This window comes from Fukomys damarensis, unplaced genomic scaffold, assembly GCF_012274545.1.
Source record: "Fukomys damarensis isolate Sample0158 unplaced genomic scaffold, DMR_v1.0_HiC HiC_scaffold_17, whole genome shotgun sequence".
Taxonomy (NCBI): domain Eukaryota; kingdom Metazoa; phylum Chordata; class Mammalia; order Rodentia; family Bathyergidae; genus Fukomys; species Fukomys damarensis.
In genome coordinates this window covers 23,628,545-23,641,332 of record NW_022900929.1, presented here as the reverse complement: position 1 = coordinate 23,641,332, position 12,788 = coordinate 23,628,545, and the positions used below count along the sequence as shown (strand labels likewise).

The 12,788-nt window shown below is 42.1% G+C and overlaps 1 protein-coding gene across 3 annotated transcripts in view; it reads left to right on the top strand.

The window, feature by feature from the left end:
- The window catches only part of LOC104862780 (S-adenosyl-L-methionine-dependent tRNA 4-demethylwyosine synthase TYW1), a 182,239-nt gene that overhangs the window by 65,394 nt on the left and 104,057 nt on the right, over positions 1 to 12,788 (top strand). For all 3 annotated transcript variants that reach the window (XM_033764905.1, XM_010625014.3, XM_010625015.3), the window contains one exon: positions 2,619 to 2,728. In XM_033764905.1, the coding sequence (XP_033620796.1) occupies positions 2,619 to 2,728 (110 nt within the window). The remainder of the gene's footprint in view (positions 1 to 2,618; positions 2,729 to 12,788) is intronic.

Genomic DNA, 12,788 nt, shown 5'->3' with positions numbered 1-12,788 from the left:
TATATATACACACACACACATACATTTATTTATTTATGTTTGACAGGATCTCTCTATGTTATTCAGGCTGGCCTTGAACTCACTATGTACCCAAAGCTGGCCTTCAACTCATGTTAATCCTCCTGCTTCAGCCTCCTAAGTGCTGGCATTATAGACGTATGCCACCATGTCTTGCCAGCACACATACATTTTTGTTTTAGATTCATATGTACTTACATACTTTTCATTGGTATTATAAATCATTCTTTTAGTTTCCAGCAACAATTTTCATTGCTGGTATATGAGGGCAGTTGATTTTTGTACATTGAACATGTCTGTCTATAAGTGTATGAGTCTTTTTTTTTTTGGTACCGGGGATTGAACTCAGGTCCTTGCACTTGCAAGGCTGGCCACCGAACCTCTGAGCTAAATCCCCGGCCCAAGTCTTCTATTAGTTCTGTATTTGTTGTAGATTCTTTGGAATTTTCCCTGTAGACAGTTGTCAGCTATCAAGAGAGGTGGCTTTGTTTCTTCCTTTTTTCCTTGCCTAGCTGCAGTTGAGGACTCACATGCTAAGTAGAGTGGTGACAGACCAAGGCAGAAAGCGCGTGTTCTCTCACTGTTGAGTTTGATATTAGCTGTAGGTTTTCATTTGATCTCCTTCATGAGGTTAAAGAAATTCCTTTATTCTTACATTTTTTGGGTGACAGGGTCTTGCTCTGGAGTTCAGGCTGGCCTTGAACTCACTGTATAACCCAAACTGGCCTTGAACTCAATGGCAGTTCTCATGCCTTTGCCTCCAGGTGTGATCCTGGAATTACAGGTGTGAGCCACCATGCCTGGCAGAAATTCCCTTATATTCTGCTTTGCTGAGAGTGTTTGGTCATGAATGGGTATTAAATTTTGTTAGCTACTTCTCTATCTTGAAATGCATATTCTTATTACTTTAATTTTGTTAACATGGTGAAATGAAGTGATTGAGTTTTGAATATTGAACCAGCCTTGTATTTCTGGGATGAACACTACTTGATTATGGCACATTTTCCTTTTAGTGTGTTGCTTGGTTTAGTTGGCTGGATTGATTCATCTATGGATTTCTATGTCTCTATTTATCGAAAGTGGTGTTCTCTAGTTTTCTTTCCTTATAATGTCAGTATGTCTTTCTTTTGTATTGGAATAATGCTGGCCTCGTGTATTAGTCAGCTTCTCTTGCTGTGATACATACCTGTGAAAAACAACTTAAAGGAAGCAAGGTTTATTTTACCTCTGGTCGCAGAGGGTTCAGTCCGTAGTCACTTGGCTCTGTGTCTTCTGGGCCTGTGGTGAGGCAGATCATCATGGTGGGAAGCATGTGATGGAGCAGAGTGACTTACCTCATGGCAGACAGGCTATTGCGGGTGACGTCCCAAGGCAAGATACAGTCCCCAAGGGAATGTTCCTAGGGACCCACTCCTTTCAACTAGATCCCTTCTAAATTTTCATCACCTTCCAATGGCCAGACACATTATGGTCCCATCAGTGGGTTTAATCTGTTGATGGGGTCATGGCCTTCATGACCCAGTGCTTCTCTAAAGCCCCACCTCTGACCACTGCTGCATTGGGGACCAAGCCTTTGGGGACATTCCAGATCCGAACTGTAAAACCTTATATAGTTAGGTTTTGTGTTACAGGCTACTCTGGCAGCCTCTGTCTTTCAATTGATGCATGATTTAGTCAGATAGACTGTGTGGGTGGCTTAAATGACAAACATTCTGGTTGGAGTATTGGTATTGGCCTCTCCACATTTTCTTGCTTTTTATGAACGTGTAAGGGATGAAAAATAATCTGAGAATTTTAGAATTCTCCAAAAGGATAATAGAGTATCACTTTTCTCAGAACTCCTACCTCTCTCTGTTTTGTGTAGCATCTTTCAAGAACACAACTTGGGGAATGTTGCACTGAGCTTGCGGTGTCACATCAAGGCGATCTGGTGATTGACTAATCAGTCAAGTTTTGCTTGATGATGAGACACAGTGGCTGAATGTATTGTTATGAGTTTGATCATCCACAAAAATGTATAAAAAGAACAGTTACAGAACTAAGCATCCTTTTCTAAGCATATGGATTTAGGATGTGACTTTCTGCGGATTTCAGAAAATAGCTGGCTGGGCTCTGGCTGCAATTTTCTTCTATTGAACAGGATGAAAATAAATGTCCACTGTCAGGAGCTTGTTGAAATTGATCTCCTTCATCTTTTGCTCCATAAAAGTGTAGGAGAGAAGATTCCAGGTGGAGTTTCCTGGGCATGCCTGGGAAAACATCAAGGGCCGATCTTTCGTAGGCTATCAGTGTGATTTCTACATTCACTTTATGAAGTGTTGGCCCATATGGCGTGAATGTGGAGGTGGCAGGTTACCCTGCATTTGTACCCGTACATAGTTGGCGTGCTTACAAGCGGGACACAGTGTCCTGTCAACTGAAGTCGACCTAGCAGCTGGGTGTTGTGCAGAGGTGTGGAACCTGTGTCTGCTATATGTCAGGATTCAAAATAAATTGGAAAGCTGTAAACAGTTCTTGGGAGGAACTTGATTTTATGGTTTTATGGATAACCAGCTGAGATGTTCGTACAGGGGCTCTTAGAGGTTTTGTCTTGTTCTTAGGCACCACACCAATCCCGTGGGCATGGAGTGGCGTTGGAAGATGGACCAGCCTGAGATGATCTTAAAGGAAGCCGTGGAGAACCATCAGAACATGATTAAACAGTTTAAAGGTATTTATCTTTTCTCTCCAGGGGATTGCTAAGGTCATTAATAGTTTGAATCAAATTGGCAGAGGAATTGCCTGTTTGGTAGGATTTTCTCTCTGCTGGAAAACTGTCCTATAGGGAAGCAACACTTTTATAGATATATTGTATATATTTTGACCTTTGCGTTTATATCCCATTTGATTGAAGAACTGAAAGTTCAGCCCAGAGCTTAGCAACTCATAATGTGGTGCGTCAGTCTGTAAGTTTTGCCTTGGGTTGTACCATCATCCTTCATAAAAATCTTTGCTGTTACTCTGTCTTGATAGGTATAGATTGGCCTTATGAATGGAATGGCAGTTTTAGGTCATTAGCAAATTCTTAAATAAGGTCAGAGAGTATTGGGAAAGCTTTTTTTTTTTTCTTGTGGTGCTGATGATAGAGCCCAGGGCCTTTTGCATACCAGGCAAGCACCCCAACCCTGAGTTACATCCCCAGCCCGGTGGCAAAGGATTTTTGAATGAAGATGTTATAAAAAAGGAGGGATAGCATTAGTATAAATTTCTTCCACAGAGTCCATAGTGGTGTAGCAGAAATTCTTGAATCACTTCTGTCTCATACTTAAGAGGTCTGAGTGCACTGGAGATCAGTGGTTCTCAGCATTCTCATGCATTACGGCTACTGGAGGGCCTGCTTATTCAGACAGATGGCTGGTCTTCTTCCCCAGAGATCCACTGAGCAGCCTCAGCTGGAGCCTAGCAGTGTTCACTTCTTACACTCAGGGATTGTTGAGGTTGATGAATGTAGGACCAGACTTTGAAAACCACTGATGTGGGTAGGTGTGATGAACTCATAAAGTCATGGCTTTATAAAGATACAGCTGTAAATGATGTGATGAAATCTTTTTGGGTCCCTGTTAAGCCTATGTTCTGTTTTCTCCCCCTACCAATAATGACATCTCTTCTCTATTCTCTTTTCCTTTCGTAGGGAACAATAAAAAAATTCCATGGGCCAGGGATGAAGCTCAGAGGTGCAGCGTCTGCCTAGCAACCGTGAGGCTTTGAGTTTGATTCCTGGTACTAAAAAAGGAAAAAAGAAAATTTCAACAAGATTGTTTTGGCATAGATAATCTTAGGATGCTAGCAACATATATGGGAGTCTTTAATAAGGCCTAGTCATTAGCACTGTGGCGATCAATTCATTTTTTTGTGCAGTGCAGTTTGTTCTGTTCAGGTCACTCATTCTTTTTTTTTTTTGGTACCAGGGATCGAACTTGGGACCTTCCACCTTCAAGGCAGCTGGTAGAACCACTGAGCTAAATCCCCGGCCCCTAAGTCACTCATTCTTCAGGCTATACTACTTTTTTTTTTTTTCTTCCGGTACCGAGGATTGAACTTGTGCTAGTGAGGCAGGCATGGTGCCACTGAGCTAAATCCCTCGCACTATACTTTTACCAGGTTTATTTTTGTTGATAAATAGAGCAAACTAGTACAAATAATAGTTTAAGATCGATAGTAATTTCAAGATGACAGTCAGTAATTATACTTTCATTCTTTACAAATTTTCTAGGGACAACTGACCTATATGTATTTTTCTATCTGTGTATGGGCTGACTTAGTTTTGTACATTTGCAATGTTAATAATTATTGAAGTTTTTCACCTTGACTTTTACATCAGGCACTGTTTTTGGTTCAGTATGGGGACAGGCTGTATTGGGATAAAGCAGTGTCTCTTACCAGACTTTTGGAAAATTAAGTGAATCCACTGACAAAGAACTAGTAAGTCCCACATCTAGGATTTGGCCAGCTTTTCTTAGACTTTCTGTTAATTTAGTTATTACTGATAATCTTCAAATAAGCTTTATATCTTTTAAATAAGTTTCAGGGCAAAATCTTATATTCTTTAGGATAGAATATTAGGGTTTCTGGAGGTTGTATGTGTGTGTGTGTGTGTGAGAGTGTGTGTGTAGTTAGACTGAGAAAGAGATGGATTGATTTCACTTTAAGGAACTGGCTTATGCAATTGTGGAGCTTTGGTGAATCTAGAGTCTCACGGGAATGATTGGTGGGATGGAGGCTGAGAGAGGTGGAGTGGTCACTATGCCTTCTGCGGGCAGAATTTCTTCTTGCTTCAGGAGCTCAGTCTCTTTTCTATGGATAAGGTCCAGCTATATGATGGGGGTACTTTGCTTTTCTCAGAGTCTACCAGTTGAAATGTTAATCTCATCTAAAAACACCTTCATGGAAACATCTAGAATAATGTCTGACCAAATATCCTGGTACCATGGCCTGTCCAAAATGATACATCAAATTAACCTTCACTGAGTAATACCCGGAGCAGGAAAGGCCAGGAATTTTATCTTTATCTCCTAATAAGCTTATTTTTGGTTTAGTGCTTAGAGAGCCAGTTGAACTCTTAACTGATTGGATGATGACCAAGGAGGTGTTTCCTGGACAGCTTGGAGTCCCTTTCAGTGGTCTGTGTCCTAGGCAGCTGGTGGCCAGAGAGGAAGCAGCCCCGAGAAGTAGGCATTCCTTGGAGTAGAGGCTTCCTGGAGAAATCTCCATCCTGAAATGTCCTTAATATAGAACGAAAATCGGAGTTATGATAGTAATTTTTTCTGACAGGAACATTTTTGCAAGTGGACTTTAAATGGAGATAGATAATAAATAAGTTAAGTAGACTTGTGCGCATTAATCAAATGTGTTAGGTGAGTGCAGTGTGTGCATATGTTTTCTGTGTGCCAGGCTCACTGGAGCGGCTTGTCCTGTGCAGAAAAGAGAGTCCACCTTGTGGTGTGGGCTTACTTTTTTTTTTTGGTACTGGGGGTGGAACTCAGGACCTTGTTCTTGTGAGGCAGGCAGCGGAACCACTGAGCTAAATCCTTGGTGGCGTGGGCTTGCTTTAATCAGCAGGCATCTCAAATGGTTTATCTTCTAGTTCCCATGCTGAACTAACAGGAGAGTTTAAAAACACATAGGGTGTTGCAGGAGGAAGCCAGGACACAGCACTGCAGTAACACAGAATGCATCTAAGAGCAAGTGAATCTGAGTGGGGGTTAGAGTCCTTAAGGGGAAGGGAGTAATCCCCAGAAATCCAACAGCTGCCACCCAAGTTTTTCTTTTTTCTTTTTTTCATACTGATGATGAACCCATTGAGTTATTTTTTTATTTTTTTATTTTTTGAGACAAGATCTCACTATGTAATTGAGACCGACCTGGAACTTACTATGTAGCCCAGGCTGGTCTTGAACTCACAGCGATCCTCCTCCCTCAGCCTCCTGAGTGCTGGGATTACAGGCGTGCGCCACCATGCCCAGCTCTCCAGTTTTATTCTTAAAAATGGTGTTTATAGGTGTCAATTTTACCCTGGGAATTCCCACAGTTTTTTTTTCAAACAATTGGTTTGTTAGACAAAATTTTATCATTTGTTGCTTTCATTAACAGTAAGTTTGAAAAAAAGATTTTCAAAGTGAAGTGACTGATACTTGCAAACTGACCCTTTTGATAAGGAAATCAAGTTTTCTTTCAACAAGTAGGGGTTATGTATGTTTGAAGGTCATGGGTGTAGACTGGCCAGCATGGGGGTGGGGGGTGGGGCACAAGCCAGCCCATGCATTTTATATTTTCACAGTGAGCGTGAGCTCTCCCAGTATCCAACTTGGTGGTGCGGTGGCTGTATATTAATGTTTTCTATGGAGTTAAAATAAACTGCATTACTTTTTGAAAAATTGTCTTCTTGCTGCAGTAGTCACAGTAACTCTTACTGTGAAACTACAGTATTTGAGAAGAAAAAAAGTGCTCATTAAGAAAGAGTGAGATACATAATTATTGAAGGATAAAATACTTAACTGGTATAACCAGTGTACTTACCAGAATACTATAATCACTTAGTATAACAAGTAGCATCACTCAGTTCCTTGTTCTAGTCCTTAACAATGATTGTGGCTTTCTATTTTATGAATCCGAGTTCCTCTTGCAGAGGGTGAAATCTGTGCTCTTTCATTCATTCTCAGGGCACATGTGTAAGTAAGGTCACCTCTGTCTGGACAGGTCAGCCTGAGTGGGGGTATGCTGGGGCTGCTGACCATGGACTACAGTGAATTGTTCCATCTTTTTCGATCGCAGCATCTTTACCTGGGTGCAGGGTCTGCATGGATACTACTGTACTCTTTAGTGGTACTGGGGAACTCAGGGCCTTGCACACACCTGGCAAATGTACCACTACTGAGCTAGCTTCCTAGCCCTTTTTATTTTTAAGACATGATTTTGCTAAGTAGCCAAGGTTGGCCTCGAACTTGAGATCCTCCTGCTTCAGCCTTTCAAGTTGCTGTGATTACAGATGTGCACTACAGCGCCTGGAAGGACACAGTTTGGATTCTGAAGATACAGGCATAGAACTCTAGCTAGATCTCTTTGGCCCTTGGTGTTTGAACTGCTCAGTGGAGACAGCCTGGAGCAGTGGCTTATCTTGTGTCAGTAGAATTGCCCACCTCCAGATACCCCGAGGAGTCCACTGCTTTCTCTTTTTCCCCACCCGTGTTGGAGTTTCCTTGGTAGAGCCCCCATAGGACTACCTGTGTCCCCTGTGTCTTAAACAGAAAACAAAAACCAAAGCAAAAATACGTGTTTCTAGCTTTCTTGGTTGGAGCTTAGAGTACATTTTCCTATAGGAAAACACCCTTGAATTTGATTAGGTGATATCAGAATAGATTTAGTAGTACTGTGCTGTAGGCATATAACAGATTAATTTAGTGCTTGGGGATTTGCATGGCCATTAATTTCCATTTAAAGAATACTGTATCTCTGGGAATATAAATTTTAGGCTTAAACAGAAATGCTTAGAGCCAGAATTCTTTTATAAATTGGAAAAGACAGGCAATTTTCAAAGGCTTGAAGCCATTTCCTCCTTGGTTCATTATATAATGGATATTTCTACTTTGGCCTGTCTCTCAAGGTCCACTGTTTTATCTCACTAGTGATTTCTTTTGCTCTGGCTTGGGCTTTCTAGAGTGCTTTAACACCTGCTCTCTCCCATCGGTCTGGCTCAAGTCATTTTATCATTTTAGTTTTGAGGTTAGGACTGGAGATGAGTGTTGTTGCTCATTGTCTCTGAATTTCCGGCTTTTGCTAAGTGGCCAGCCTTGGACAGATTTCGACGATATCCTCTGATTTTGTAAGTGCTTCCCTTTTCAGTTGCTATTCTCTATTCTGAAGGCAATCATTGTCTTTTCAGTTATTTCACTGCATCATTAAAGTATCTTTCTTCTCATGACCTTTATTAGCTTTTCCTTTGTACACATACAAAATTAACTTTATATTGATTAAAACTGGGTCAGAATTTCAGACCAACTCAGCGTCTTTTCAAAATGCTGCCTGCCCCCTCTAAGTCCTGTGATGGCAGGGAGAAAGAGGCACGGAGAATCGCTGCAGCAGACTCCAAGTCCTTGAGAGCACTGTCAGCAGTGTCCTTAGTCCTGAAGGTGCAGAGGTGAAAAAGACATCATTTGTTGCTAGGTGGTTTCTTAAATCTAGACTTAAAAAAAAAAAAAAAAAAAAAGAATAAAGGGCCTCTAGCAGTTGGTTTTCACAGACTAGGTCTAGAGCAGGCATCACAAAGAATGTGGAGGTGGGGAAGAGAACACCACCTGCTCATTGTTTTCTGAAAAACCTCACAGTGTGAAGTGTCTCGATGAAACATATGTACCCAGGAAGGGTTCTTGGGAACATTTTTGGCCAGGAACTATACTGTTAGAAGAAGAAAAAAGAGAAAAACACTCCATTGGTTACCTAAACTTTAGCAGTAGAAATACTATACGCTGAGCAATATGTCATACTTTTTGTGTATTATTATATTTGGTTTATTGATGTGATGTTAGGATGCAAGTTCTGGACTCCTAAGTTCTTGCTTTGATACCTTTCATGGAAATGAAGCCTGCTTCTCAGTTGATCTGATGACAGGAGCTGTGATTATTCAGGATCAAGAAGCTGTTCTGGATGAAAAAAATACCAAGAAACTTGCTTTGCAAGAAAAAATTTGAAGAAAAATAAAGAGTTTAGTTCTGAGAGGGTTAAGATTTGGGAAATAAAAAGAGAGCAGGTGTGTGTCTGTGTGTGCGTGTGTGTGTGAAAGGGAGACACACACACACACACACACACACACACACACACACAGGATTTGCTCCAGGGATGTTATAGTGTCTACAGTTGCTGGACTGACTCTTCTTTCTCCAGGACTCCTGTTCATTAGAAATGTCAGGTTGTCTTATTTTCTGACGCATCTTGCTAAAGACAGTGAGCTCTTTTTGCTGACCTGAGGCTGAGTCCCAGAGAGTGCGATGTCAGGAGGAGGAGCAGCAGCCTCTGGCAGTGAGCAGGAAGCAGGAATGGGTGTTAAATACCCTCTCAGTGCCTTTCCTTTGGACAGAAGTAGGATGATTGTTAAATCCCATATACACTATTTTAAAAGACTTACCCTTAGGATTTTTTCTTTTTTGATCTTTGTTTTTGTAGTTTTTTAAATGGGCAAGTATCAATTTTTTGGGGGGGGCGGTACTGGGAATCGAACCCAGGGCCTCGTGCTTGCCGGGCAGGTGCTGCACACTGAGCTACATCCCTGGCCCTATGGTATTTTTAGTTATAGCTCTTCAGAAGAGCTAGCACTTGATTTCTCCACTTTTATGTTTCTCTCCCTGTTCCTGGGCTGTCCTCCCTGCATCTCCCTAGAATCCTGTGTGTCCTGGACTCAGTGCTGGTCCTCCACTGTCTGCGCTTCCAGCTGAGTGTAGCCCTGGATAGAAGTACCATCCATTGCCAGAAGGGTTATTTCCACCCAGCCGTCTCCCAGAGCCCCAGTGTGAATGCTGTAGACACATTCAGGTACCCGACAGACCTCACCCAAGCTGTGCACTGCTTGTCTCCATTACCTGTTTTCCCAGGGCTCTCTTTGCCTCCATGGAGGGCAGTTCTGTCGCATAGGCCTAAACTGCAGAGACCCTTGACACCGCTCATCCTTGCTCACTCTGCATCTTCTCCAGCAGCAAGTCCTGTCCAGAACAGATGCAGTCTGTGGTCCCTTTGTGCCCCCTCCACAGTCACTGTGTTGGTCCTGGTCACCATTGTCTCTTGCTTGAGTTCTGTAACAGGATTTTGGCTGGTGAGCTTCTGTCCTGGCTCCCCTGTCTTCCACAGAAAACCTGTTAGGTCCATTTAAAAAAGCACAGAGTCAGCCATGTCACCCTTGCCCAAATCTGCCATGCCTCTCAGATACCGTGACCCTGCCAAGCAGGCGCCCCCTGGCAAAGTATGTCCCCGCTCCTCTTCCCCGGCCCACTTCTTCTCCTGGCCTTTCCTTACCTCTTCATGAAGGCTCATCTTGACCCCTTGGGGGACAGGGCAGCCCGCCTCTTCCTGCTTGCATCCCACATCGTCTCCACCCTGCTCTACCTTTTTGTTCCAGATGCTTGCGGCCTCCTGAGGTATCATGAGTACGTAAACAGTGTGGTAGCCATTAGCTGCATAAGGCCTTTTAAATTTAAACTCATGAAAATAGAAAAAAAATTTACTTTCTTATTCACACCAGGCACATTTTAGGGTCTCACATGTAGTCGTATGTAGCTACCAGCTACTATCGTGTTTCCCTGAAGATAAGACTTTGCCGGAAAATAATCAGCCTTGGAAACTAACCGTCACTATTCTCTTGCTTAGTGGCTACTCTGTAAGGCAGGCAAGGCAAGGAAGGATAGGCTAATTGGGGCTGGTATTTTTCATCTCTGGTTTCAAGGTTGATTATTTTCTGGCTAGGTCTTATTTTTAGGAAAAGAGAGTTATATTAGTGCAGAGAAAGAACATTTTAATCATTGGAGAAAGTTCTTTTGCTTTATTGCTCTGCTGTAGAATTTTCTGATTTATTATGTTTAATGTTCTCTGTATCTCACTGGCTAGAATGCAAACTGTCCAGAAGCACACATTTTTCTATTTTATCTGCAGTAGAAGAACCCCCTAAAATAGTCCTTGACACATAGCTGGTGATCAGTCCATATGCATTTGTGGACTTAACGTTTCCTTTTATTTGGTACCGGGATCAAACTCGCGTCCTAATGCTTGCGAAGCAGGCACTGGAACCACTGAGCTAAATCCCTGGCCCACCATTTCCTTTAAAGTAATTCAAATACTTGAATTTCTTTTTCAGTTCGCGAAATTAAAATGTTTGCAGCTAACATTTTTTTTAAAATGCCTGTGTATAGGGCTAGACATCATCACACTAAGTATTTCATGTGGCTTATTTAATTCTTGTAATAGCTGTGTGTGTGTGTGTGTGTGTGTGTGCGCGCACAGTAGCGTTCGCGCGCCTGCAAAATCACCTTTTTGAATATTGAGGAACATAAACATTATGTACTACAAACGTGCGAATAAAAAAAATGATCTGGAAAAAAGTGTTAAGGAAAGAAAATGTGAAAGGCTTGACCAAGGGCACAGAGCTGGCTGCGTGGCCGAGCCAGAGTTGGAACTCAGTGCCTCAGACTTCCTTGGCCTGGGCCTGGCCGGTGTTCACATGTTCCATATTCTGTGTGAGGTCTGTTTTGGGGTTCGAGTTGATGTGCCTTCTGTTCAGCTGCTCATGAGGGATATAAAGTTACTGATACTTCTTACTAAGAGGAAATTTTATGCTCATTGCTGAGTTGTCTTGGCAACACAGACTGAGTTTAAGGATCAAGTTTTATTTAAAACCTCGATTCAGTTAAGATCATAGATTTTAATAACCTAAAAAAATTGTTCATCCAAGACTGCTGATGTGAAATACATTCTTAGACTTTGCAGTTAGTCATATGAGAAGATATCACCTGTCACTTCTAGATGGCTCTGATTTTAGCCTGTAGCGTATGGCGTTGGCTTGATTTCGTAGGCATTTATTTGCACTTGCTTATTTCTGAGTAGGTTTTACATGTGTGTATATGAAATACAGTCATTTCCAGACTAAGAAACAACTGAGTAGTGAGAGTTCACTTTATTATCTTCAGGTTCTCTGTTAGTGAGTAGTGTCATTCACTGATCATGATTAATTTTGATTATTGATTACTCATCACTGATTTTAATAAACCAGAATAAAGGTGATAAAATCAAATCCTTAATGAATATTTCCTGTATTCCAAGGACTCAGCTGGACCTCTCTGTGGTAGGTACTGTTCACAGTAATTTTTTTTTTGGTACCAGGGTTTGAACTTGGGACGTTGTGTTTGCAAGGCAGGGGGTGGGACCATTGAGTGAAATCCCCGAACCCTGTTCACAATAATTTTTAAAGAAAATTTAGCTTATAATAAGTGACACAGAGGGACTATGGACATGGTTCCTCTCCATCTCTGATCTCCATGAGGAATTTGTGTCTTTCAGAGAGAATATATTCTCTAAAGGAATCTAGGGTTTGTGGAAGTCTCTGTTGTAAAGGAGCTATGTCTTTATTTGCCAGTTGTCCTTTCACATTCTGTGGCAATCCCAGGGATTTGTAGGACAATCTGTCCCTGAATGTTATCTCCCTCTGGAAGAGAGCCATGCTTGCCACACCCTGCTGCATTCTGGAGTCATGGGAGAACCTGTCAGATAGCACTGAGCCTGGGTTCTGTCCCCAGAGACTGTAACTAATCGGTCTGAGAAACAGCCTGGACACTGGTATTAGGAGAGCAGTTCCGGTCCAGTTGGGGTTGGGACACTGCAGTGTGCAAGTGATTCCAAAGTCTGTCTGCTTGTGGAACCCCTGGGAGCCTCAAAACCTACTGATGCCCATGCACTTCCCCCAGCTAGTGTGCTTTTCTTAGTCTGAGCTGGGGCCTGGATTTTTGAAATTTAAAAATTCCCCAGTGAGTTTAATGTGCAGGCAAGTTTGGGGTCCTGTGGTTTATGGAGTGGTTTTCAACTTTGGATATATATTAGAACTACTTGCTGAACTGGATTTTTGGTGTTTTGGTTGGTTTTCCTTTTCTTTTTGCTTTGAGAGAAAGGTCTCCTTAACTCCTGGACTCAAGCAGTCTTTCCTCTCTCAGTGGCTGGGACTGCAGGTGCGCAGCACCTTGCCCAGTTTGTCTGAACACCCT